Below are 26,899 nucleotides of genomic sequence, written 5' to 3'. Positions count from 1 at the left end.
CATGGATTTTATCGCTCTAGATGGCCTGTCCTCCTTAGATAAACGGTCACTACAGTTTCATTTGTGGTTTTCACATGTCAGCAGTGCACAGTGAAGTGACTGGAATGTTTCCAGTTCTTTTGGTAGTTGACATCGTGGCATCTTTAATTTCTCTTCTCCTTCTGCATATAGGGTAAGGGGCTGTTCTTCTGAAGAGTGTTTGCATTTAGTGCCAAGAGATGGAAGCTGAGCTCTGAGAGTACTTGCTGTGTAGCCTAACAGTGCCTCATACCATTGGAATTGTAATCTGCATTTCAGCAACAATGTTCCCAGTTGACTTGAGAAAACTTTAATAAAATATGCCTCCTGGTACAGCTTTGCGTCCGCGTAGTCATTTGCTCAGGTTTGGGATTGGAAGTTAAAAATAAGTTTCTTACCTGTGGCTCATAGGCTGTGCCTGGGCCGAGTCTGTCCAGTCCCGTCTGAACTGCTGGGTCACAGTGGGTGGGAAGGGGGAAGTCTGCCTTTCAGAGAACCTACCACATGGGAATAGCCAAGTTAGTCCTCCCCGGTGCAGACCTCAGAACTCTCAGCAGCTAAGTTCACAGCCCATCCCAAAAGAGCGTGACATTCTTGTTTTTCCTTGCAGTTCTGATCCATTTTACCCAGGATAGAAACACGGCGAGAGAACTTCCCTTTCGTTGTGATTTGAGTAAATCGATACCTTGCATACAGGGAAGCCTGACTATAATTGGCTTGGGTTTTCTCTCTTGGCAGGGTCTGCGGGGGTGGGCGTGGGCTTTATGTGCCGATGTCTTCAGCGCCCGTGAGCACAGGAGATAAGGCGGTTGCTTTGCATGCAGCTGGGACCCCACTTCTAATCCCTGGCACTACGTAGGGTCCCAACCCAGCCAAGAACAAGCCCTGAGCTCAACCAGGTGTGACTTTCCACCCCAGCCCTCACCCCCCAAAAAACTCAAGCGTGGGAAGCTTTCCGATTCTGACAAAGGCAAAGCACAGCTGGGAGGGTGCAGGAGAGTTGGTAGAGCCAACCCCTGGCCCTTCCCCTGGGAGGGAGGCGGGTGGCTGCCCGCCTGTAGGGAAACAGATATTGCTGCTGCTTGGACATGAATGAGTCAGAACCTGACCAAGAAATTAGGGAAAATGCCCACCTGAGAGCTGCGAGCGCGATAAACGGGAAGGACCAGAGACACATCGGTGTCACGGCGGAGCCAGATGTTTCCTCGAAAATGGCTCAGCAGGTGAGTACCTTGCATGTGACCGATCCGATAGATCCCGGGCTCTCCTTATGGTCCCCCGTGCACTGCCACAAATGAGCACAGCACTGCTGTGTGCGCCCCAAAAGTACCAGGTGGGGCTTGGGTGAAGTGGTTGAGTGCAGCACCTGGGGTTGGTCCCGGACTGTGGGCGGGAGGGGCAGGGGCTCCCTGGTCCCAGCGGCACATGGTAGGTAAGACAGTTGGCCAGAGTCTTGGGGTCTGTGACTCTAGGATCTCTCTCCCGCCACATCCATCTGCCGTTCAACCCAGTCCCTGGCACGTCAAGCAACAGGAGGGCAGCAACACGCCATTCAGGCCGCCCGTGCTCATGACACGCTTGTCAAGTACACAGCTGAAGCAAAATCCAACAACTAGTGGCTGACAAAGGTGCTTTCTGCTTGGAAGCTCCGTGCTGATCCCTGCTTACACACTTGGTGCCATCGGGGCTTAGAAATGTTTTCGGGGGAAGAGTGGTTGGCTACACGTCCAACGAGAGCTTAACGCTCTGGACAGGGCTTAGGAATGAGGCTTTTTGCTGCCAAGGACCATTGTGGTATCACTTTCCGTGGTATCACTATACCGCCTATGCAGTATAGGCACCTGGGTCTTGCCCCGTCATAGACCAGGGCCGTACCCCGTGATTTCACAGACACAGTCACAGGGTTATCCCCTACTCTATTAGGAAGTTAAACACAACATAGTCTCCTCAGAAATCACTAGCACCCCAGTGACTTGAAGGGTCTAATTCCATTATTTCCCTCATACTTACTAAAAATACTTAATAAAAAGACAAAGTCTGGAACTGGTTTTCCCCCAACCTACAGGCTGGAGCCCATTTGCTAACTTGAACTATCTCTGGCCTCTGACTTGTGCTTCTTACACCAGCTTTTTTCTCCACTCTTTTTCAGTGACACAAGGACACCTGCGTTCAAGTCCTTGGCTGTGTCCAAAGATTGTTTCTAGAGTCTGCCTGCGAGTGGACGTGTTGCCTTTCCTATTTTCCTGGGTTTTAGGTGCAGACTAAACTGTATTGGGGGGGGCTGGAGCGATAGCACAGCGGGTAGGGCGTTTGCCTTGCACGCGGCCGACCCGGGTTCAGTTCCCAGCATCCCATATGGTCCCCTGAGCACCGCCTGGGATAATTCCTGAGTGCAGAGCCAGGAATAACCCCTGTGCAGAGCCAGGTGTGACCCCCCAAAAAAAAAAAGTAAACTGTATTGGGTAGTTTCCTTATCACTATCATCCCGTTGGTCCTCGATTGCCCGAGCGGGCCCAGTAACGTCTCCATTCGTCCTACCCTGAGATTCTAGCAGCCTCTCTTTACTCGTCCTTCCCAATGGTGCCGCATTAGAGGCTCTTTCAGGGTCAGGAGAATGAGACCCATCATTGTTACTGTGTTTGGCATATGAACACACCACAGGGAACTTGCCAGTCTCTCCCGTGCGGACAGGAAACTCAGTAATTTGCCAGGTTCTCCGAGAGAGAACTAGGCTATAAGATGGCACGCGGCCGCACAGGCTTCCAGGAGCTTGGTTTTATAGTCTCCGGATGTTGGCCGTGGATGGGATTACAGGCGCCGGGGCAGTTTCTGGGCGTTACGCCTAGCTACTGGAAAACGGGGGATCTGGGCAGAAGAGGCCCAGTCCCAATCCAAGCAGACCTAAAGATCTCAGCCCGGAGTCCCTCACACCTGGGTTCCTCTGCCGGTTCCTTCATGCGTGAGGCTCGTCCAAACGTGTGGAGAGGGGCCTTGAGCATGGCTGTGGCTGGGCTCTGGAGACCTTCAGCTGCCGGGGCTCTGCTCGGGGCAGAGCAACAGCCAACATCCAGAGACTATAAAACCAAACTCCCAGAAGAGAGCAACCCAGAGTCTCTTGCCCCCGCGCCTGGCTGTCTTCACCAGGACCCCTCGGAGGGGGCGGGTTGAGTTTCCCTCCCCGCCCAGAGCAGAGCCCCGGCATGTATGTTAATATGATAAAGTAAAACTGGTACCTGTTTATACATTAAAAAGATGACAGAAAGAAGGCCAACAGACATAGGAAAAAGTGTTCAACATCATTGATTAGCAGGAAAATCAAAATCAAAATGATGAGAAGTCACATCATACTAGTAAGAATAGCCTGTATCAAGAAGAGTGGAAGCAGCTTGTTTTGATGGGATGCCAGAAGAATCCTTTTCTACTGATAAGAGAGTCTTCATTTTCTACTGGTGGGAATGTCATCTAGTTCATTCTCTATGGAAAACAGTATGGCATCTTCTCAAGAATTAAGAATAGAACTTTCTTGGGGGCTGGAGCCGTAGCACAGCGGGTAGGGCATTGGCCTTGCACGCGGCCAACCCGGGTTCGATTCCCAGCATCCCATATGGTCCCCTGAGCACCGCCAGGGGTGATTCCTGAGTGCAGAGCCAGGAGTAACCCCTGTGTATCGCCGGGTGTGACCCAAAAAAGCAAAAAAAAAAAAAAAAAAGGAACTTCCATATGACCCAGTAATTTGCCTCCTGAGCATCTATCCCAAGAACACAATTATCCACAAATACATATGAATATCTATATTTGATGTGGTATTATTTACATTAGCCAAAACTTGCAAACAACCCAGGAACCCAACAACAGATGACTTAGGAAATTATGGTGTACTTGAACAATGAAATACTAATCAACTACAAGAAAAGAGTAAATCTTGTGGTTTACTGCAATTTTTATGAAATCAGAGAATGCCTTACTGGTAAATTAAATCAGATGGTAGAAGATAAATACTAGATCAGATCATTTGAAACAAAGAAAGCAACACAATAGATAATTACCACTGGAAACAAATCCTGAGATATGGTCAACAAAACAATAAACTGAGTCTGCAAAGAAATGAGGGTCGGGTGAGATAATAAAGACCTTGGGACAGTGTTGGAAGGTAATTGAGACCTGTTGTGATACAAGTGATAGAGTAGCATTGCAAGTATAAAGTGATAATATGGATACATTGTAATTCTCCCTAACCACTATGAAACAGTAACTATGTTGTCTGGGGCCGAAGCTCCTTAAGTGCACGTCATGGGAATGGGAGTTCCAGACAGACTTGTCTTATATTTTCTCTCTTTGCTTAGTAAGGACGTATCAGAAATCCCTCGTACCAGAGAGAAATATGTAAGATACTGCCCCCCTCCCCCGCCACCAAAGGGAGACTCCATAACTGTCTGAGAAAATGGAGCGAGCACTGCTTGTGATTAAGGGCCGAGAGGACTGGCTCGAGAGGAGGCGGCGCAGAAGCAGAGAGCTGGGGATCTGGCATTCAGAGCAGCAGGCCACCTAGACCAGGTCTGGGATCTGTGTAAGGCCAGGGGAGGACCCGGGCCATGACCAGGAACACGAAGCTGCTGCTGTGAGTCGAGCTGGGGCCGACCCAGAGGAGCCATGTCTGCACTCGAGTTTAGAAAACACCCTTCGTCGGATATTCACTTCGCCTCACACTGACTTTCCGGTCACTCTCCTGCAGCAGCGTCTTTTACCCCATAAGCACCGTCCGACTCCCAGATACAGGGCAAGGAGGGCCGAAGGCGCACGTGAGCGCTGCTGCACCGTCCTGTTAGAGTAAGGTCTGGCCCGGGCACCAGCCTAAGAACAACAGCTTACTCCAAAGCAGTGGCAGAGGAGAACTGAAACTTTGGTTACACTTTAACAAATGAATGTGGAAAATGATCCCCTCCCCGGCCCCCACTGAGTCCCCCCAGCCCTCTTGACGGAGTTGACTTCTATGGTGACCACAAGTTACGCACAGGCTGGTCTCCCGATGGCCTGCTTAAACTTTCGTATGACATAGTCTGAAATACTAATAGCTCTCACGCCCCCTCTGTCGTCTTTCCTTGGGCTGTTTCCCTAGATCCTTCAACTAGAAAATAAGTATGCCGGGGCTGGAGCGACAGCACAGCGGGGAGGGTGCTTGCCTTGCACCCGGCCAACCTGGGTTCGATTCCCAGCATCTCATTCCCTGAGCACCGCCAGGAGTAATTCCTGAGTGCAGAGTCAGGAGTAACCCCTGTGCATTGCCGGGTGTGACCCAAAAAAGAAAAAAAAAAAAGAAAGAAAATAAGTATGCCTCAGTGGAGTCATTTGAACTTACAATAAGCTCAATTTTTAACTGTGTGAGTTTCAAATCAGCAGGAACTTGTAGCGATGTAGAATCCCTGTTGCACTGGTTTACCAGTGAGATTTTAGCTCTTCCCGCTCTCAACGTCTTAATTATTAGGTCTACTCCCCAAACACCACTGCGGGTCATCTCCAGCCTAGAGACCAAGGAAAAAATGAAAAAATCAAAACAGGTGCTTACCTTGTGTGCAGCCAACCTCGACTCCATCCCTGGCACCCTGCATGGTCCTCCAAGCACTGCCAGGAGGGGTCCCTGAGCACAGAGCCAGGAGTAAGCTCTGAGCATTTCTGGGTGTATCCTCTTTGCCCTGCCCCCCCCAAAAAAATATTAATTCTGGGGCCGGAGCGATAGCACAGCGGGTAGGGCGTTTGCCTTGCACTCGGCCGACCCGGGTTCGATCCCCGGCACCCCATATGGTCCCCAAAGCACTGCCAGGAGTAACCCCTGAGCATTGCTGGGTGTGACCCCCAAAAATATATATATATTAATTCCATTATATCTGAACAGGGGCTGGAGCATCGGATAGCACAGTAGTAGAGCGTTTGCCTTGCACGCGGCCGACCCAGGTTAGATTCCTCCGCCCCTCTCGGAGAGCCCGGCAAGCTACCTAGAGTATCCCACCCACACGGCAGAGCCTGGCAAGCTCCCCGTGGCGTGTTCAATATGCCAAAAACAGTAACAACAAGTCTCACCATGGAAACGTTACTGGTGCCCGCTTGAGCAAATCGATGAGCAACAGGAAGACAGTGACAGTGACAGTGATATCTGAGCAGAGGAGAGTGAGTCCATAGCCTGGACTTGTAGCTGGGCTCCAACTACAGGCCTAGGGACAAAACGTCTGGAAAAGATAAAGTGTATAAGGAGTCATAGGAAATGTAACAAAGGATCAATTCGTTATCTTTTCATGGGCAAGCAACTACCCAGGGGATTGGTCAAAATAACTCAAAAGAAGTATGTGAAGATGGGGGAGAAAAACACTGGTATCAGAGACGGAGAGGTAGCACAGGGCTTGAGGTGCTTTCCTCGCGGAGCTGACCTCAGTTTGGTACCACGTGATCCCCAGAACGCCCCCAAGAGTACTCCTGAGCACAGCTGGGTGTAGCCCAGCCCCTCCCCCAGAGTAGGGCAATCTAAGAGCCTCCTAAGTAGATAATTGAATCTCTTAGGGTGGTGGGACTGAAACAATTTTAAAAAACAAACAGCAACAAAGAGTCAATGATACCATTTTATTGATGATGACATGACACTGGAAAACAACCACTACTCTGTAAACAATCTTTTGAATGAATAGCTTAGTTTACTGAGAACTATTTCCTGGAAACAGGACGGTACAAAAGATTGTCCGAGCTCTCGACAGAAGCTCCTGGGCCCAGCGAGGGTCTCAGCAGTGATCCTGACCAGCACCACGCACCCTCCCCACCGTAGGTGTGTAGGTTTATTCATGCCTGTGTCTTGGGGTGAGGAGCCAGGGTTTACACGGGCTTCTAGGAAAAGATGTGCTCACATGAGACAGAGGAAGGCAAAGGAAGTTACTTCTGGTCAATGGGTGAGCACTTGTCCTTGGCGATAATGAACGTAGGCGACAGGCAGTTGAGCTTCTGAATATAGAAGGGTCTGTTCAGTGCGATGTTTTTCCGGTAAAGTTTCTTCTTGGTCCTTGGTACCTTGAGTTCTTCCTTCTGGTATTCGGGGAAAGGCAGCGGGAGGGGTGAGACTGGGCCTGGAGACCTGGGCGGGAGGCACCGTGTGGAGACCACTCTGACCAGCGACTGGCCGGTGGGGGCAGTCGGAGGCTTTGCTGACGTGTCCTGGTACGGGGATAAAGTGGAGCTTTTGGAAATCTTGGCGTCGTCGTAGCCGGCCATCGCTTGCTTGGTGGTGGCGGGGCTTCTGAAGGAGGACGGCCTCCCGTTCCACTTGTACTTGCCCGAGCCGCCCCAGTTCCACTTTGAAGGGTTCTGTTCAAACTTGCAGGAAGCAGGATTGCTTTTCCTTTTCTCCCGACTTTTGTCTGCGCACGGTGTCTGCAGGCTCGCGGCGTCGGGCGGTTTCGGTTGTCTCGCCTTGGGGGCAGCTCTGGAGGACGAGGCGCCTTCCGTGACCGCCGGGCAGAAGGTGGTCTGCAGCCGCGGCCTCTCCTTCTGCACAGTGCTGTGCTGTAGCCTCTCCATCTCCAGCAGGCGAGTGAGGAGGGGGTCCATAGAACCTTCTAGAGGCTCCACGGAGACTTTCCAACTCTCGGATCTTGAGAAGGCCAGTTTGTGCAAGTCCAGAGTGTTGAGAGGAGGCGGGAGGAAATCTGGGTATGGAAACGCCTCGCCCGAGCCTTCTGTGAAAGAGCCTTCCACGGTGTCGATCTTCTCTGGCTTTAAGTTCAGGTCCATCTTCTTGAAGTAGCTGAGTAAAGCATCATTCGCCTTCTCGTTTTCTGAAAAATCGCTCTCGTCTGTCAGAACGTCTTCAACAACGCTGACTCTGGGCTTCAGGTCCCAGCGTGGGCCGGGCAGGGCCTCGCCACTGTGGCTCTCTGCCGCTGAAAACAAAGCCATGGGGGACTCAGTTTTGTCCTTATAAAAGTCCCCGTCGGCATAGGGCCAGCAGAGGCCCAGGGGCATTTGCAGGCCAGCGTAGGGCCGCACGGGCTTCTCCACAGATGGGCCGGCAGGCAGCCCTCGCAGGGTGAAGAGCTTGACAGGGCCACTGCTTACGCTAAAGCCACTTTCCGTGGGACCTTTTCTGAAATCCCTTTAGGAAGAAAAAGGAAAGTTAATTCATGAATGGGTTGTTGACCGGAATCAAAAGTGCTATTAAAGGGGCCAGAGCGAGAGCACAGCGGGGAGGGCGTTTGCCTTGCACGCAGCCGGCCGACCTGGGTTCGATCCCCAGCATCCCATAGGATCCTCCGAGCACCACCAGGAGTAATTCCTGAGTGCAGAGCCAGGAGTAACCCCTGAACATCTCCAGGTGTGACCCAAAAAGAAAAAAAAAAACGTGCTGATAACATGATTGTGGATAACAGACATTTATCTGAGACTGGGTAATGTTTTTCATAAACAGGTTCCGATTACAGACAACTGTATACAATTTCTCAACATATGGATTAAAATATTTATTTTTATTTTTATTTATTTATTATTATTATTATTTTGCTTTTTTTGGGTCACACCTGGCGATGCTCAGGGGTTACTCCTGGCTCTGCACTCAGGAATTACTCCTGGCGGTGCTCAGGGGACCATATGGGATGCTGGGATTCGAACCTGGGTCGGCCACGTGCAAGGCAAATGCCCTCCCCGCTGTGCTATCGCTCCAGCCCCCATGGATTAAAATATTAGCCTGGCATCCCTTTGCCTGTGCACAGATGTCCAAGTCCAATGGCTGACTGGCCATGAGCGACCATGAGCCTGAAAGGGCCGCTCACAGTCACTTGCCTCTCACTGTTCACAGGCCTTTCTGTTGTCCCTGGCAAAGAGCCACCCAGGGCAGGTGGCCAGGGGCGGGGCAAAGGAGACCCCGGGAGAATGGGGTCTTAAGAAATGCTCCTTGGGGCCCAAGAGAAAGAACAAGGTTTGGGCCGGGGAGAGCACTTGCCTTGCACATAGCTGACCCAGGTTCGATTCCAAGCCTGCCAGCAGTGAACCCTGAGTGCAGTCAGGAGTAAGCCCTGAGCACTGCCGGGTGTTGCCCAAACACACACACACACACACACACACACACACACACACACACACACCCCCCAGGGATACAGCACTGGCCTTGCGTCCTGCCAACCCTCCTTGCTCTGTGCTCGGGGACCCTCTCTAGTGTCAGTGACTGAACCATGTTTGTCCTGCACGCAAGACTTACCCCTTGTGCTATCTTCCCAGCCGTTGTGGGTTTTTTATTTTGTTTTCTTTTGTTTTGGGGCCAAACCTGGCAGTGCTCAGGGCTTACTCCTGACTCTGTGCTCAGAGATCAGTCCTGGCAAGACTAGGGGGGGCCAGGGGTTGATCTTGAATTTGCCACATGCAAAGCAAACGTCCTGTCCACTGTGCCACCTCTCCGGCTCCACTACTCTGTGTGTGTGTGTGTGTGTGTGTGTGTGTGTTTTAAGTTACTGCACTACAGGAAGAACCAAGGAGCCAGAGAGGGAGAGAGAGCGTGCGGTGGATCGGGTGCCACACACCCCTGCCTCAGCCTGTGTTTTATTTTGTTTGTTTTGCTCTGCCTTTCACGGGATTAAAACCAGTTCAATTCCTGAGACTTCTTGCCTTCAAATTCTTGTTCCCAGGTGAGATTCTTGTTCTAGTAAATTTCCTGTCTCCCAGCCCCACTGGGAAGTCCCCCTCTGTTCTTCCTGCCCTCGGCTCCAGAAAGCACACAGCACTCAGCCGGGCCCTGCCTCTCCAAGCTGAGCCCTCCCGCTGGAGATGCTGCTCTCGATGCTCCAGGGAATGGAACTCCGGCGTGCCCTGAAGGCATGCCACCCCAACAGGTAGGAGCGACCTGGCCGGGCCCAGTAAACATTCTTCTTCAAGTAACTAACCAGTGTCTACGGTTCTTTTGGGGTTTTGTTAGTTTGCCACACCTGGTGGTGCTCAGGCCTTATTCCCCATTCTGCGCTTAGGGGACCAGAGCGGGTGCTGGGGATCCAACCTGGGTCGGCCACATGCAAGGCAGGCGCCCCACCCACCGTACTATCACCTTGGCCCCACAATAACTGTGTTTGAAGGAACAGTCTCACCGGTTGCCGTGCACACTAGAGTCAGCCACCAGCAGCTGCGCAAACAAACCTTCACACCAAAGTATGAGCCCAACCCCGACAGCTGGGCCACCGGCCTCAGCGTCCTCTCTGTAGAGCCCGCAGTGAGGACAGCCCCTGCCTCACAGGACTCGTTCTGGGGGTTCACTGCTATCGCCTTTCTGTAGCAGATCTCTTTCACTCAGGAGAGCGCACGCCCTCCGCCACGTCCTCCCTGCAGGCTCTGAGCTGCCCACTCTCTCGCGAGAGCCCCTGGCTGCTCCCTTTGGGGGTTTAATTCCCCACGGTGATTTTCATGTCTAATGTTGTGGTTGTTTTGTTACTTGTTTTGGGTCACACCCAGCAGTGCTCAGAGGTTACTCCTGACGGTGTTCACGGGCCATGTGGGATGCCGGGGACCGAACCCGAGTTGGCTGTGTGCAAGGCCAGCGTCCTCCCCGAAGTACTGTCACTCGGCCCTGTCCCCTCGTGTCTGAGAGGAGTTGTCTGGCTCGGGGAGTCTCTCACCTGTTCTCCGCGGGGCTGTCTTCCTTCTGAGGGTAACTCCATAGGTGAAATGGCCCTTGTTTACTGTTCTGATAACAGAAACAGACAATATTGGATTACAATCCTGGACTTAGGGGGCTGGAGTGACAGCACAGCGGGGAGGGCGTTTGCCTTGCACGCGGCCGACCCGGGTTTGAATCCCAGCATCGCATATGGTCCCCTGAACACCGCCAAGAGTAATTCTGAGTGCAGAGCCAGGAGTAACCCCTGAGCATTGCCAGGTGTGACCCAAAAAGCAAAAAAAAATTTTAAAAAAATAGAATCCTGGACTTAACTTTTTCTTTTTCTTTCTTTTCTTTTGTTTTGTTTGGGGCCACATACAGCAGTGCTCAGGGCTTACTCCTGGCTCCGGGCTCCGGGCTCACTCCCAGCAGGGCTTGGGGGATAATCTAGGGTCCTGGGGATAGCAAACCCGGGCCGGCTACGTGCAAGGCCAACCTCCCGCCCGCTGTGCTCTCTCCAGCCTCCAGCCTGCACTTTTCAAATAACACTCTCAGAATATGACGACTCAAAAGCGAGGCATGGACGGAACTCAGTGGCAGAGCACCTGCCTTGGATGTGAGGCCCTGGGTCTGGTCCCAGGCACTGCAAACATAATAATCATAATTATAATAATAATATGATGATGATAATAAAACCCCACCTGTGTTCTTCTGGGAGAATGCTCTGGCAAGCTCAGTTCTATTATCAGTTGCTCTACAGGAATTTCCAGATGGTTCTACAAAGTAGCAGAAAACTTTTAAACACAATATATCTCTGTTCCCCACTCTTGTATATAGTTCTTTTTTTTTTTCTTTTTGGGTCACACCCAGTGATGCTCAGGGGTTACTCCTGGCTTTGCACTCAGGAATTACTCCTGGCAGTGCTTGGGGGACCATATGGGATGCCGGGGATCGAACCCGGGTCGGCCGCGTGCAAGGCAAACGCCCTACCCGCTGTGCTATCACTCTGGCCCCATTGTATGTAGTTCTTGTTCTAATAATTATACAGTAGATTCCTATGAGACTCACTCACTTCGGTACATCTAGAAACCATTTATTTTTATTGACCTTAGCAGATATGACAATAATCTGCCATAGATATGAACTCAGCAACATTAAAATTAGTCGTTTGAGATTCAAATAACATTAAGATGATCTTTATGGGGCCCGGAGCAATAGCACAGAGGGGAGGGCTTTGGCCTTGCACACAGCCAACCCAGGTTCGATTCCTGGCATCCCATATGGTCCCCTGAGCACTGCCAGGAGTGATTCCTGAGAGCAGAGCCAGGAGTAACCCCTGAGCATTGCTGGGTGTGACCCAGAAAGCAAAAAAAAAAAAAAAGACTATCTTTATCTACTGACAGATGTTCTAATCCAAAAAGTAAATGAAAGATTAGTTTTCTCACTACCTTTGTATAAAAGTAATATGAATTAATGCAAATAGTAATTAATGGCTAGTTTGCATCATTGTAAAATAGGAAACACTTTCAATGGAAGAACTCTATGGACATGAAATATAAGTTAGGAAAGAAAAAAATTTAAATAACATACAATTTAAAAGCATGTCATGAATTATTAAAAACCAAATAGTTTTTCTCACCTTGTTAATTTTGCCTGGAAAAATATGCATAAAAAAGATAATTAATAGTTATATAAGTATGATTATCTATTTATCTTTAGAACAGCCCCCTTGAGTGTGAGTGCTCGTGTGAGTCAGGAGTAGGGACATACGCGAGTGAAGGTGTGCGTGCGTCTCTTACCACCGGCTGCGCTCTCCCTGCCAGCGAGGGGGGCTTTGCTTTCGGGCGCGGGGACTTCGGAGTCCAAATTCCAGTGAGGTAAGCTCTAAAACAACATTTATTTCAGGGTAAGCTCCAGGGTCAGAAAGCGGTAGCAGCTCAGGTGCGGTGGCTGCCTGTGACGGGAGACGGTCTGGCGGGCAGCCGGCGGGTGTGACGTGGGCAGCCTCTGCGAGCCAGTCAGCCTCCGCTGCCACCATCTCCCACCTCAGGAATTCATTCCCATTAGGCTTAGAGTCATGGTGCACAAAGGTAGCCATATAAAGGGACCAAGGGGGCTGGAGCCATAGCACAGCGGGGAGGGCATAGGCCTGGCACACGGCTGCCGACCCGGGTTCTAATCCCAGCATCCCATAGGGTCCCCTGAGCACCGCCAGGGGTGATTCCTGAGTGAAGAGCCAGGAGTAACCTCTGTGCATCGCCAGGTGTGACCCAAAAACCAAAAAAAATTTTTTAAATTAAAAAAAATATAAAGGGATCAAGAAATACGGTGGGCTGGAGAGGCAGTACCGGGGTTAAGGCGCCGGGGGGTCCCTGGAGCACCAGCAGGAGCCACCCCTGCCCCAGGAGTATGCCCAGAGCTTATATATGCCTATTTGTAGGGAAGAGGCGGGTGGGAGGGGGTAGCGCACAGCAGGCAATGCTCAGGGCTTCCTCCTGGCTCTGTGCTCAGGGGTCACTCCAGGCGGGGTGGGGGACCAAGTGGAATGTGGGGGCTGCCCCTGGGTCAGCTGTGTGCGAGCAAACGCCCTACCCACTGCTCTGGCTCCCTGCACTATGTCCCACCTACGCACTGGCACAGCACCCGAACTTTCTCTCTATGTGGCAGATCTGAAAGCCTCCAAACGCCTTCCTTGGACGCAAACAAAATTCTCTCATCCTCACTTTAAACCCGGCACCAGTCGACTGGTCGACTCTCGCTCCGCGCCGGATCTGATAAACTCTCAGGAAAGGCTCAAGGGGACGGAGAGAGTCCAGGGGTTGAGGCCCTTGTGCCCTGGGGAGGACATTTGTCTTGCACACAGCCAGTCTGGGCTCGATCCCTGGCACCTCCAAGAGTCCCTGCACCCACCAGGGACCATCCCTGCACGGCCAGGTACCCACAGAACACAAAAACAAAAATTAATTGGCAAAGGCCGATGCCTGCTGGGTATTTCTGGTGTGAGCTGCTTTGTAGGGGGAAGTATATAGAGCGGATTATAATGATTTATTCTGGAAAAGGGAACTCAAGTTAATTTTTCTAACACTCAGGCTGTCTTTCCTTATGAGGGGAAAGGCCTGACAAAGGACGTGGAGTGGCATTAGATGTCATGGCCCATTGGGGCCGGAGCGAGAGCACAGTGGGGAGGGCATTTGCCTTGCATTCAGCCGACCCGGGTTTGATTCCCAGCATCCCATAGGGTCCCCGGAGCACCACCAGGAGTCACCCCTAGTGCATCACCGGGTGTAACTAAAAAATAATAAAATAAAATAAAATAAAAAGATGTCATGTCCCACTGAGATAGGATGGGGAGAAATAGGGTTACAAAGTATTCAGAGTTGGGGCTAGGACCAGGGAAGGCGCTTGCCTTGCAAAGAACTGACCCCTGTTCACTCCCGGGTACCGCAAATGAGCACTGCCAAGCGTAAACATGAACACAGGGTCAGAAATTAACCCTGAACACTGCTGGGTGTAATCCAACACCCTCCCCACCAAAAAGAAAAAAATTAAGTTGGGGCCAAAGAGATAGGACAGCAGGTAGGGCCCTTGCCCTGTACCTGGCACCCCAGAGGGTCCCCCCAAACCGCCAGGAGTGGTCCCTGAGCTCAGAGCTGGGACCCCCAAACAAAACAACCCCCCCCCAAATCCAAAGTTGGGTGAACTGGAGTGTGAGCATTTATCTGGTGCGGCAGGAAGCAGTGCCCTGACAGGAAGGGGAGCAAACGCGAGGCCTGCAGCTGCCTGCCCCTGACAGCGCCGTGCGTCAGGCCCGTCAGAGGGAGGGCGGGCGGGCAGCGTCCTCCCGCACTGTCACGCCCGAGAGAAACGTCCCCAGCTCTCGGGGCACCATGCTGCTGAGGTCGGCACGAGAGCTCTGTCCCCGGGGGGCCGGGGTCCCCACAAGCGGGCTAGGGCCAGCCAGGGCCAGCCGGTGCCACCAGAGAGAGGTGGGAAGAGGCTGGCACGGCCCCGGGCTCAGAGCCGGCGGCCAGGCGGCCCGCGGGGAGGGCCGGGAGGGCCACCAGGGGCCACCGTCCTACCTCTTGGGAGACATGGGACACTCGCAGGCTGCTGGCCCCGCTCTCACCGCTTCTTCTCCCCATTGTGTTGTCGCTGCTCCTGTGTTTCCTTAAAAACCTACAGGGGTGCAACAGGCCCAGGTGCGGGTCAGGCTGTGCCGGAGAGGACGCCTGGGCTGTTCCCAGCCAGGAGGGGAAGAAAAGGCTTCCCAGGCAGGGGTGGGGGGTGGGGGGCGTGCGTATGGGGGGGGGGAGTGTGGAAGCAGAAGGGGGGGATTGTGAATTCAGACTTGAAGAAGGGGGCAAACAGGAGGGGGCAGAGGTGGGCACCCGCCAGGCGAGAGAGAACGGAAACATACATGTAAGTTACACGCGTTTACCCCAGAGGGGCCAAAACTATGCTTGAAATTCACCAAAACAGGGGCTGGAGTGACAGCACCTCGGGGAGGGCGTTTGCCTTGCGCACAGTCGACCCGGGTTCGATTCCCAGCATCCCATAGGGTCCCCCGAGCACCGCCAGGGGTAATTGCTGAGTGCAGAGCCAGGAGGAACCCCTGAGCATCACCGGGTGTGACCCAAAAAGAAAAACCAAAATTCATCAAAGCAAAGGCCCCTGGGGGCTAAAGCACTCGCCGTTGCATGTGGCTGACCCAGGTTCGAACCCCGGAACCACATACGGTTCCCTGAGCACTGCCGGTGTGGCCCCCAAAAAACAAAAGAAAGGCTCCTGGACTTAGTACAGCAGGTACTGAGGTACTCTCGCCCTCCAGAACGGATCTCTGACCACTGCGGGCGTGGCCCCAAATCCAAACCTGTGGAAATGTCAACGCTCATGGTCCCGGGGCCCCGTGGGGGTCACGGAGAATGGCTGGAGCTGATGTGGGGCCACAGCAGGCAGCAGCCGGGGAGTCTGGGGAAGGGGCTTGGGGGCATCCGTCCAGTCTCCTGGAGGTGCTGTCCTGGAGGGGTGCCCGAGGGTGGTGCCCGAGGGGGCGCGGAGGTCCCGCTCCACCTGTGGCGCCAGGTCCTGGACCTGTGGCGGCTGGGCAGGATCAGGGCGGAATCAGGTCACTGTGGATCCAGGCTCTTGTCTGAGGTGAGCCGGGACAGTGTCTGAGGAGGCCAAGGCAGTCTGGGGGGTCTGAGCAGTACCAGAGGGGGTCAGGGCGGTGTCCTGCGGGGGTCAGTGTCTGAGGGGGTCGGTGTCTGAGGGGGTCAGTGTCTGAGGGTGTCAGTGTCTGAGGGGGTCAGGGCGGTGTCTGAGGGGGTCAGTGTCTGAGGGGGTCAGTGTCTGAGGGGGTCAGTGTCTGAGGGGGTCAGGGCGGTGTCTGAGGGGGTCAGTGTCTGAGGGGGTCGGTGTCTGAGGGGGTCAGTGTCTGAGGGGGTCAGGGCAGTGTCCTGAGGGGGTCGGTGTCTGAGGGGTTGGAGCAGTGTCTGTCTGAGGGAGTCTAGGCAGTGGCTGTTCTTTGCTTTTTGGGTCACACCCAGCGATTTGGGGTTACTACTGGCTCTGCACCCGGAAGTTGCTCTTGGCAGGGCTTGGGGGGCCGCATGCAATGCCAGGGACGGAACCGGGGTCGGCTGCATCCAGGGCAAATGCCCTTTCCAGTGCTCTCCCGCCCACAGGAGCAGCGTCTGAGGGGAGCACCTAGGTGGGATCAGTGTCTGTCTGAGGGGATGAGGAGGCATCTGAGGGGCTCAGGGCTGTGTCTGTCTGAGGGGATGAGGTGGAGCGTGAGGGGTCAGGATAGCGCCTGAGGGGGGTGGGGCAGCGTCTGAGGGGCTGAGGCAGCGTCTGAGGGGTCGGGCCGTGACTGTCTGAGGGGCTGAGGCGGCGTCTGATGGTTCGGCCGTGACTGTCTGAGGGGCTGAGGCGGCGTCTGAGGGGTCGGGCCTTGACTGTCTGTCTGAGGGGCTGAGGCGGCGTCTGAGCGACGGGTCGGGCCGTGTCTGTCTGAGGGGCTGAGGCGGCGTCTGAGGGGTCGGGTCGGGCCGTGTCTGTCTGAGGGGCTGAGGCGGTGTCTGAGGGGTCGGGCCGTGACTGTCTGAGGGGCTGAGGCGGCCTCTGAGGGGACGTCGGGCCGTGACTGTCTGAGGGGCCGGGCCGTGACTGTCTGAGGGGCTGAGGCGGCCTCTGAGGGGACGTCGGGCCGTGACTGTCTGAGGGGCTGAGGCGGCGTCTGAGGGGTCGGGCCGTGACTGTCTGAGGGGTCGGGCCGTGTCTGTCTGAGGGGCTGAGGCGGCGTCTGAGGGGTCGGGCCGTGTCTGTCTGAGGGGCTGAGGCGGCGTCTGAGGGGTCGGGCCGTGTCTGTCTGAGGGGCTGAGGCGGCGTCCGGGCGCCCCTTACCCCACGGCCCCGCGGGCCCACGTGTCGTGGCGGGCGCCGTCTCCGAGGGCGCCTGCGGCCCAGGGCCCGTCCGCGCGCGGCCGCCGCGTCGCCTCCGCCGCGGCCTCCCCGCAGCGCGGCGCCAGGGCGGGCAGGGGGCGCGGGGGCGCGCGGGCCGCGGGGGCGCGCGGGCGGCGGGCGGGCGCCGAGGCCAGGCGGGGCGGCGGCAGGCGCGGCGCGGCGGGCGGCGGCGACGGGGCGGCGGGGGCGGCGCCGAGCGGGGCCCGCGGGGTCGCCGACAGCGGCCGCCGCGCCGGGCCGGGCCGCGCCCCCTCGGCCATGGAGGGGCCGCCGCGCCCGAGCTGCCCCCAACGCCCGGGAACGCGGGGACGGGCCGTTGGCGACCCGCGCGGGGACGCGCCGGGCTGCGGGGGCGTCTACACCCCAGCGTCTACACTGGGGCTGGGCCTCACACTCACACTCACACAGACTCACACTCACACAGACTCACACAGTCACGCAGACTCACACACAGACATACACCTCACACACACACCTCACACAAACTCACACACAGACACAGACACAAAACAGACTCATACACCTCACACACAGACTCACACACACTTCACATACATACTCACTCACAGAGACACATACACAGACTCACACACTCACACCACACACACCTCACACACACACCTCACAACACAGACTCACACATACCTCATACACACCCCACACACAGACTCACACACAGACACATCACAGACTCACACACCTCACACACAGACACACAGACACCTCACATACTCACAGAGATACATACACAGACTCACACACCCCACACACACAAGTGCACACACCCCTCACACACCTCACACCTCTTACACCCTGCACTCACATACACTCACACCCACCCACACTCACACTCACCTCACAATACCACACACCTCACACACCTCACACCCACACACTCACACCCGCATTCATACACACACCTCACACACCCCACACACACACATACACTCATACCCACACCCGCATTCACACACCTCACGTAAATACACACACCCTGCACTGACACACCCCACACACACACCTCACACTCACACACATATTCACACATACCTCCACACACTCTCTCCACACATACCTCACACATCACATTCACACACCCTGCACTCACATATACCACACTCACACACACTCCACATTCTCACATACACACCCCCTCAAACACACTGCACTCAAACACCCTCCACTCACACATAAACACACCCCGTACTCTCATACACACCCCCCACAGTCATACACATCGCACTCACATACACACCCCACACTCACACACTCACACCCTGCACTCACACACCTCCACACTGTCTCATACACATGCTCGGGACCATATGGGATGCTGGGAATCGAACCCGGGTCAGCTGTGTGCGAGGCAAACGCCCTCCCCGCTGTGCTATCGCTCCAGCACCCCCCCCCACCCCCAGAGTATCTTTGACATCTAACTCTCCCCCCTCCCCTCTCCCTCCTTCCCTTCCTTCGCCTGTTTGTTTGTTCCACTCGGCAGTGTTGAGGACTGCTCCTGCCAGTGCTCAGGGCAGCGTGTGCGTTGCCCGGGATCAAGCCTGGGCCCTCGCCTGCAGGGCGAGCTCCTCACCCCGAGACGCTGCCTTCTCCCTGCGCTACCCCGAGAGCACTCCTGGCATGCAGAGCAGTTTTCAGTCAGAGCAGGAGACTCGCCGCTCTGTAACCCTTCATCTATGTGGGCGGTCCAAGGAGCGAGCCGAGCTCCGACTGGGTCACGATGGGGAGGTTCGGGCGGGTGGCAGGGGGAGAGCCTCGAGCCAGTCACCTGACAAGGAGGCCTGCTGTGCCCACCTGCCTGAGACCCGCCTCTGGGACCGAGGCTGCTGCGGACCAGGGCCAGGGCCAGCTCTTGGCCCGAGTGGCTCCTGCTGCCAGCGCCAGGCAGAGAGCGTGGCTCTCGCTCCTCCCTCTGGGCATCCCCACGGAGAGCGTCCGTCCTGGCGGCCTCTCCTCCCGCCACTCGGAGCTTTCCCTCCACTCTCTGCCCCCCCTTCCTCTGCCCCAGTTACTGTCTGCGCCGTAGCCTTCGTCTGCCGTAGCTGGGTTTGTTGGGTGTGATGATGCAAGGACTTTCCGGACGCCGGGACAAACATTTTATAAGGAGTCGCGTGCAGTTTCTTCCCAGACAAATAAGGCGACGTCACAGGGAAGCACCTCAACCCCTCTGGCATCATAATAATATATAATGAACAGGTAATTTATTATTTGGTGTATGTCTTAGTTCGCTCATCTCTCTCCCCCTTTTCCATTCCTCCCTCTCTCCTTTGTCTCTATTGATTCCTGCTTTAGGACTACTCTGTTTCTGTGAGTACTTAGCTTAAATATCTAACTCTGTTTGTCTAACTCCATACGTCTTGCTTTTGTTTGTTTGGGGGTCACATCTGGCAGACTCAGGGCTTACTCCTGGCTCTGTGCTCAGGGGTCGCTCCTGGTGATGCTCAGGGCTGACTCCTGGCTCTGTGCTCAGGGATCACTCCTGACGGTGCTCAGGAGACCCTCTGCAGTGCTGGGGTTTGAACTGGGGTCCTCCATGTGCAAGGCAAGACTCTCTCTCGAGCCCGTTTAATTTTTTTTTCTTTTTGGGTCACACCTGGCGGTGCACAGGGGTTACTCCTGGCTCTGCATTCAGGGAATTACCCCTGGCGGTGCTCAGGGGACCCTATGGGATGCTGGGAATCGAACCTGGGTCGGCTGTGTGCAAGGCAAACGCCCTCCCCGCTGTGCTATTGCTCCAGCCCCTGTTTAATTTCTTTTTTAAGAAAAACATAGATGGGGGGCAGAGCGATAGTACAGCGGGTAGGGTTTTTGCCTTGCACAGGTCGACCCAGGCCTGATTCCCAGTATGCCATGTGGCCCCCTGAGCATTGCCCACTCACCCCCAAGTACATATAAATACACTTTTCATCTGAATTTGTGTCTTTGGTTCTAAAATTGCTTTTGATGCTTTGCCCCTTAGCAGTGACATATTTGAGCCTGCAAGAAAGTGCATTTAAAGCCTGTTGCTGGGAGGATGTCGTGGGGACGGTACGAATGTTCCTAGAGGTAGATAAACACATGCCTGCGATTCTGTGGCTGCCCACACTGCAGCTGCTACTCACAGTACAGCACATCTATCCACCGTTGTTTTTGTTTTTGTTTTGCTTTTTGGGTCACACCCGGCGATGCTCAGGGCTTACTCCTGGCTCTGCACTCAGGAATTACTCCTGGCGGTGCTCAGGGGACCCTATGGGATGCTGGGAATTGAACCCGGGCTGACCGCATGCAAGGCAAACGCCCTACCCCGCTGTACTATCGCTCCAGCCCCTATCCACCGTTTTTTGATCGTTTTTTTCCTGCAAGATTTGATTTCTGCTGTTTGAATTTCTGCTTCCTGCATCTCCCTAGACTTCAGGTACCTGCACCCAGGAGCCGGGTTTTCTCGGCCTGGGAGCACAAGTTCCCTTTGGGTTTTGATTTCAAGCATCGGGGTTGGAACTTACTTTCTGGAGCCTGGCGGGCTGGAGTCCTCCCTCTGGAGGCCGAGACCCTCCCACCTCTGCTTGGCGTGGAACACTCGCTTTAGAACGCTCTCCTTGAGCAGCTTGGAGATGATCCTGTCTCTGTGCACGTTGCTGAAGAGCCTGCCCTCCGGGAGCCAGTCGAGCTTGTCGCCGCCACCATGGCAGAAGGGCCGGGGCTGGTCTTCCAGAGCCTTCTTGGGAAGGAGGGGAGGGGGTGGGGGGGGAAGAAATGGCCTAAGAGTCAGGAGCTTGCGATCAGCCTAAGTAGGAAAACAAGCCCGCGTCCTGCAGCGGCTGCTCTGCTGTGGGAGCAATTTAGCTAATGACACTGCGGGCCCCATGGCAACAGTGAGGCCCGAGCCTCCACAGCCTCTTCCTGGGAGGAAGCCGGCACACACTGCACACGCCTGGGCAGTCGCGAGAGCACTGGCCGCGGGAGAGGACTGAGCGCGGGAGGGAGCTTGTTTCCTCAAAGGCTGGGTCCGAGTGGCCGGGCAGAGAGCCGGGGGCCGCGCGCGGGAACTCATAACCGCAGGTGTGGCCCGCCCGCGCCAGCCAGAGCCGCCTCCTACGGACTGATCTTGTTTGGAGGAAGCCTTACCCACGGGGGAAACACGTACGTGCCTCGTGTGATTGACTGAGAGAGAGGAGACGCAGGAGCCAGGGTGTAGCTCCGCGCAGGGCACTTGCCCTGCATGCGTGCGCCCGGGGCTCAAGCCCTGGCACTGCATATCGTGATTCTTGGTGGTGGAATATGTGCACTGGTGAAGGGACGGGTGTTTGGGCATTGTATAACTGAGACTTTAACCTGAACGCTTTGTAACTTTCCACATGGTGAATTAATAAAAGAATTTAAAAAAAATCCCTGGCACTGCAGCGCGCAAGCAAAGGCAAGACCTCACGCCCGTTTGTTTGGCCTGTAAGAATCACATTCCAGTACTGTGCCTGTGTTTGTTCGGAAGCCACAGCCCGGTTCAGCGAGCCAGGCTGGCTCCTGGCAGTGCTCAGGGAGCACGCGGTGCTGAGGACGGACCCGGGGGCTCCTGTGTGCTCGGCCCTTGGAGCCTCTCTCACGTCCAACCAAGAGCCACCTTTTTACAGCAAAGTTTCAGACCACATCAGCAGTGCTCAGGGCTTCCTCCTGGCTCTGCGCTCAGGCTCACTGCTGGCAAGGCTCGGGGGTGATTCCAGGGATCCAGCCAGGCGTGGCTGTGGGTCAGGGGAGCACCCTACCCACTGTGCCACCACTCTGGCCCCCAGAATCACCTTTTAATAGATGACTTGAGTTAGTCGCTTGAGTGATTCCATCCAGGCTTGGTTCTTTCCCGCTTCTGTAAATGAGGGTTTAGAGCAGCATTGCTTAGCCGGGGCCACGGGGCATAGGCTTTTGGGCAACACCCTGATGCGCTCAGGGGTCCTGGCAGGGCTCGGAGGCCCGGCTGGGGTGCTAAGGATGGAAGCAAGGTGGGCCGTGGGAGGGAAGCACAAGGCTTGTCCCTTGAGCCCAGGCCCCTCCGTCTGCACCAGGAGCAGCCCCTTCCTAAGTCTGATTGAGGCTGATTGGCCTGTAAGAATCACATTCAATCATTGTGCTTGTGTTTGTTTGGAAGCCACATGCCGGTTCAGCGAGCCAGGCTGGCTCCTGGCAGTGCTCAGGGAACACGCAGTCCTGAGTTCTGACCCGGGGGCAGATGTACAGCTAATGTGGTTTCATGCACGCGGCACCACAGCCATCACCGAGATCCCAAGGGCTCTCCCTGCCCTGCCCTCCCCAAACTCAGCAGTTCTGTGGACCAACCCCAGTTCTGTGGCCTTTGGGCCTCTGCAAGGCACCCATGTTTGTTGACTGGCTCCCAGAGCTTTAACCTTGGAGTTTGCAAGGAGCAAAGGCTGCAGTGTGGCGTTTTCCACCTCCTGCCATGGACACAAGGGACGTTCCACACGAGGAGCTTTCCCAGCTAAAGCCAGGTCCCAAGGCTGACCCCACCGCTCGCACTCCCGCCTCTCCGCGAGGTGCCGGGCAGGCTTGAACCCTCCGGGCGCGCCTCTGCCGTCTCGCCCTTGGCGCCCAGGGTGGGGGAGTCCTGGGCAGCTGGTCGGCTCTCAAGGTTGATGCCTTAAGTCTACATCAGGACGGGGGCGGGGGGCATGGTGCCACCAACAGGTCAACCTGTACCTGCGGGGCGAGAGCATCAGCATCCTGATGCTGCCCTCAGGCTCCCTGACACCCCCAAAGTGCCATTGTGTCTTTGGCCAGGCCCCAACAACTTTGGACCACGTTTACCAAGAAGTCAAACGGCCAGCAGTTAGGTGTGTGGGAGACACACCCACAAACCACCTAAGGCGCAGCTCCACAAGCTCATTTATTGGCCTTATTTCAGAGACCCACAGATAAATCTCAAAAGAGATAAAGAGCCACAGTTAATCTCGGACCCCTGCATGGCTGAACAGACCGGGGTAAATCGGAGGGGGGCCGTTGGCCTGTGGCTGCCCAAGCAGAGCCCCCAGAAGCCGCTTGCTTCCACAACCCAAAATCACCGCCATGACCCCGGCCTGACTCCACCGTCTCAGGACGGACCCCACCAAGAGATAATCTGCTCGAATTTGGATATGTGAGTCTTGTGACTGAAATCTCCAGGCTTTCTCAGAGTTGAGGGTGGGCTACCTCCCCCCACTTCCCAGTACTCATGGAAGCGCTGGCAGTCACCCCCACGAACCAACTCCAGCGCCACCCTGCAAGCTCTATTACTGGCCTTGCTTCAGAGACCCCTAAATAAATCTCGAAAGAGATCAAAAGCCAGAGACACAGCAGCAAGTCCCGGAAGACACCACAGAGCCAGAGATCTCTCAAGGCCCCATACTGAGACAATTTCACGGGGGCACCCCAGATGGAGCAGGTGCAGTGCCCCCACCTACTCCAGATGGAATCCTGGTGACCAAGAGCTTCTACAAGCAAGGCCCAGGCATACGTGTTCCAGGACTAAGTCTCCAGGCCGCAAGGAGGCAGCGGCACCGGGCTGTCCCTCCCCAGCTCCCCGCCCACTCCTCGGCCTGGCTGTCACACCCACAATGTGCCTCCGGGCGCCACCTTAGCACGCCAACAGTCCTGGTCCAGAGACGCCCAATTGAATCTCAAAATGGATTAGTGCCCTACAGAAATGTCCCTGAAACCCAAGCATCTACGGTTACAGTCTAGGATTCCAGAAGTGTATTCAAAACGAGCAAGGGACAATAAATGATCCAGCATCTGCCCCTGGCCGGCAGGCTTGAATGATGGTGGGAAAATTCAAGCAAAACATAAAGCTGGGAAGTAGAGAGAGAGTATTGGGGAAATTGTCTGCCCTGGAGGCAGGGTGAGGACTGGGATGGGGGGGGCATAAACTGGGGACACTGGTGGTAGAAAGTGTGCTGGTGGGGGGATGGGTGTTCCATCATTGTATGGCTGAATCTCAAACATGAAAGCTTTATAACTGCAACTCACGGTGATTCAATTTAAAAAAAAGTTTAGGGGGGCTGGAGCGATAGCACAGCGGGGAGGGCGTTTGCCTTGCACGTGGCCGACCCAGGTTCGATTCCCAGCATCCCATAGGGTCCCCTGAGCACCGCCGAATTACTCAGGAGTAATTCCTGAGTGCAGAGCCAGGAGTAACCCCTGTGCATCGCAGGGTGTGACCCCCCAAAAAAAAGTTTTAAAAAAAGAAGAAACAAAAGACTACATCAGACAAGGGCCGGAGCGATTGCACACCAGGAGGGAGGACGCTTGCCTTCCACACGGTCGACCCGGGTTTGACTCCAGGCTTTCCATTTGGTCCCCCGAGCACTGCCAGGAGTGACCCCTGAGCATCGCTGGATGTGGCCCCAAAGCAAATAAGAACAAAGATCACGTAGGGGAGAGCAGGGACAGGAGGGAGAGCGCTTGCTTGTCGACTGCATTGGCAGGACAGGATTCCACACCCGGCCTCACGCCGGCCCCCCAGCCCTGCGAGGAGGTCGGTCCTGAGCACAGAGCCAAGAGTAGCCCCTGAGCACTGCCAGGTGTGGCGCCGAACCCAAGAGAAACAAGAAGACTGTTCACAGCGGGGCGGGGGTGCTGGCTCAGATGTGTGTGGCCGCCCCACCGGCCCCCCGTGCTCTGAGCACTGCTCGGGCAGCCCCGCCCCTCCCCCCACAGAAGCCGCCCCGGGAGACTGTTGGGGGCCCCAGGCTTCCGCGGGGCGGGGAGCGCGGGGCTCCGTACCTGCGTGGCTCTGGACATCCCCTCAGCGGGGGCGACGAGGCTTTTCGCTCAGCTGTGCCCGAGAGCGGTGCTGGGACCAGGCCTCGGGGTGGTGCTCGGTCCCCCGAGGGCCCTGAGGGAGGGACTCTGAAGGGGGTGCTCACGGGCGTGGCTCCGTCTCTTGAGGCAGGCGGCGGGCCTCACCCAGGCTGCAGACCCCAGAGCAGAGCGACCTCTGCCAGGGACCCCTGCCCTGCCCGGCATGCCAGCCCCAGGGACCCTTGTTCTCAGCGGGGCAGGTGCAGCTGAGCCCTCGGGGTTCCGGGCGGGGAGGCTCATTGTGACCCTCAGAATGGGAGCCGGAGGCCCGCCACTCACGGGCCCGCCTTGGCCCTCTGGGAGAGGCGGGTCGGCATCCCCGCGGGCGCAGAGCTGAGCCCGGGCACTGCCCGCCTCCCCTAGGAGCCCCCCAGTGCCGCCCCAGGCCGGCATGGAAGGAGCCTGTACCCGGCCAGCCAGGGAGAGGAAGGACGATGCCAACCCCCGGGCGCTGGCGCACACCTTCGAGCTGCTGTCCCGGCTGCACCGCCTGCTGCCCAACCGGCTGCTGGAGCAGCTGCACGCCTGCAGGACCCCCGAGGACAAGCGCCAGTGTGCGCGCCCGCCCGCGGGGGGGGGGGGCTGGGGGAGCCGGCCCAGCACCCCCTCCACCGCCCCCCTTTGCAGACAGTGGGTGGGGAACGCAGGCCAAGGCGGTGGGCAGGAGGGGTGGCCGAGGCAGTGGACCCGTGACGTTCCGCTAGAGGTCTTGCCACAGACGGGCATTCGGACGAGGGGCTGTGATAGCAACAGGAAGGAAGTGGTGGGTGCAATGCAGAGTACGGCTCACGGCTGTGGTTGTTTTTTTTTTTTTTTTGCTTTTTGGGTCACACCCAGCAATGCTCAGGGCTTCCTCCTGGCTCATGCGCTCAGGGGACCCTATGGGATGCTGGGAATCGAACCCGGGTCGGCTGCGTGCAAGGCAAACGCCCTCCCCGCTGTGCTATCGCTCCAGCCCACGCCTGTGTTTTATTTATATATATGCTCAAGGGTCACTCCTGGCTCTGCACCCAGGAATCACTCCTGGTGGTGCTTGGTGGACCAAATGGGCTGCCCGGGATCGATCCCGGGTCACGGCAAGGCAAGTGCCGCCCCTGCTGCCCTGTCCTCCAGCCTCCCATGGTCAGTGTCTGAAGGGAAAGACCAGGGCACGGTGGCTGCCACTGGTTGGCGAATCCGGCACAGACGGAAGCAAGTCGCCTGTCCACTGCTGCTGCCCGGGTCTGCTCATTGGCGTGCTGGGATGTGTAGACCAGGTAGGGGTCAGAGGCAGGGGCAGCTGTGCAGGGCAGAGGTCAGAGGTGAGCAGCCGTGCAGGGGTGCCAAGTCCTTCCCACCGAGCCTCCCGGACTCTGGCCCCCAACCAGAGGGGAGGCTGAACCCCGCTGTGCTCGCTCCATCTCTAGGTGACGATCCCGAACTCTCCAGCTTAGAAAGGACCCTGGTGAGACATGATTTCCCGAAAGCCATCAGTCTGTCCCCAAGGCCCAGCTACATGTCCCCGTGGAGAAGAAAGGCCTTGAACAGCTCCCACGACACATGTGTGGGAAAGAAGAGCTCCCGGCCGGGGAGGGTTTCCGGAGAGCCCCCCATGCAAACCATCATTGTGAGGTAGGCGGGGGCGCGTCCCACTGGGGTGGCAGCTGTGCACGTGGGTGGCGCCTGGCTGAGCGGTGTCTAGCCGTGGGCCTGGAGATAGAGTGCTCACGACCCTGTGACAACGTGGGTTACAGGGGCCAGAGAGAGTCTAGTGAGGGCGTTTGCCCGGCACGCGGCCGACCCAGGTTCGATCCCCAGCATCCCATAGGGTCCCCCGAGCACCGCCAGGAGTCATTCCTGAGTGTAGAGCCAGGAGGAACCCCTGAGCATCGCCGGGTGTGACCCAAAATATCAAAAACAAAAATACACCCACGACGTGGATTACAAACCCATCACTGAAGAAGGCAAAGTTACTACCTAAGAAACTCGGGACAG

The 26,899-nt window shown here is 56.0% G+C and overlaps 1 protein-coding gene across 1 annotated transcript; it reads right to left on the bottom strand.

Annotated features, from left to right (window-relative positions):
* Positions 1 to 6,661: 6,661 nt before the first annotated feature.
* FAM217A (family with sequence similarity 217 member A) lies at positions 6,662 to 14,784 on the bottom strand. Its single transcript, XM_004618813.2, has 6 exons — positions 14,707 to 14,784; positions 12,427 to 12,511; positions 12,267 to 12,280; positions 11,329 to 11,403; positions 10,647 to 10,714; positions 6,662 to 8,146 (listed from the first exon to the last, which is right to left on the bottom strand). Exons 1-6 carry the CDS (start codon positions 14,767 to 14,769, stop codon positions 6,931 to 6,933), a joined length of 1,521 nt encoding a protein of 506 aa, XP_004618870.2. The 5' UTR covers positions 14,770 to 14,784; the 3' UTR covers positions 6,662 to 6,930.
* Positions 14,785 to 26,899: the final 12,115 nt, after the last annotated feature.

The sequence above is a fragment of the Sorex araneus genome, chromosome 2 (genome assembly GCF_027595985.1).
Source record: "Sorex araneus isolate mSorAra2 chromosome 2, mSorAra2.pri, whole genome shotgun sequence".
Taxonomy (NCBI): domain Eukaryota; kingdom Metazoa; phylum Chordata; class Mammalia; order Eulipotyphla; family Soricidae; genus Sorex; species Sorex araneus.
This window is presented reverse-complemented; position numbering and strand designations above follow the sequence as displayed.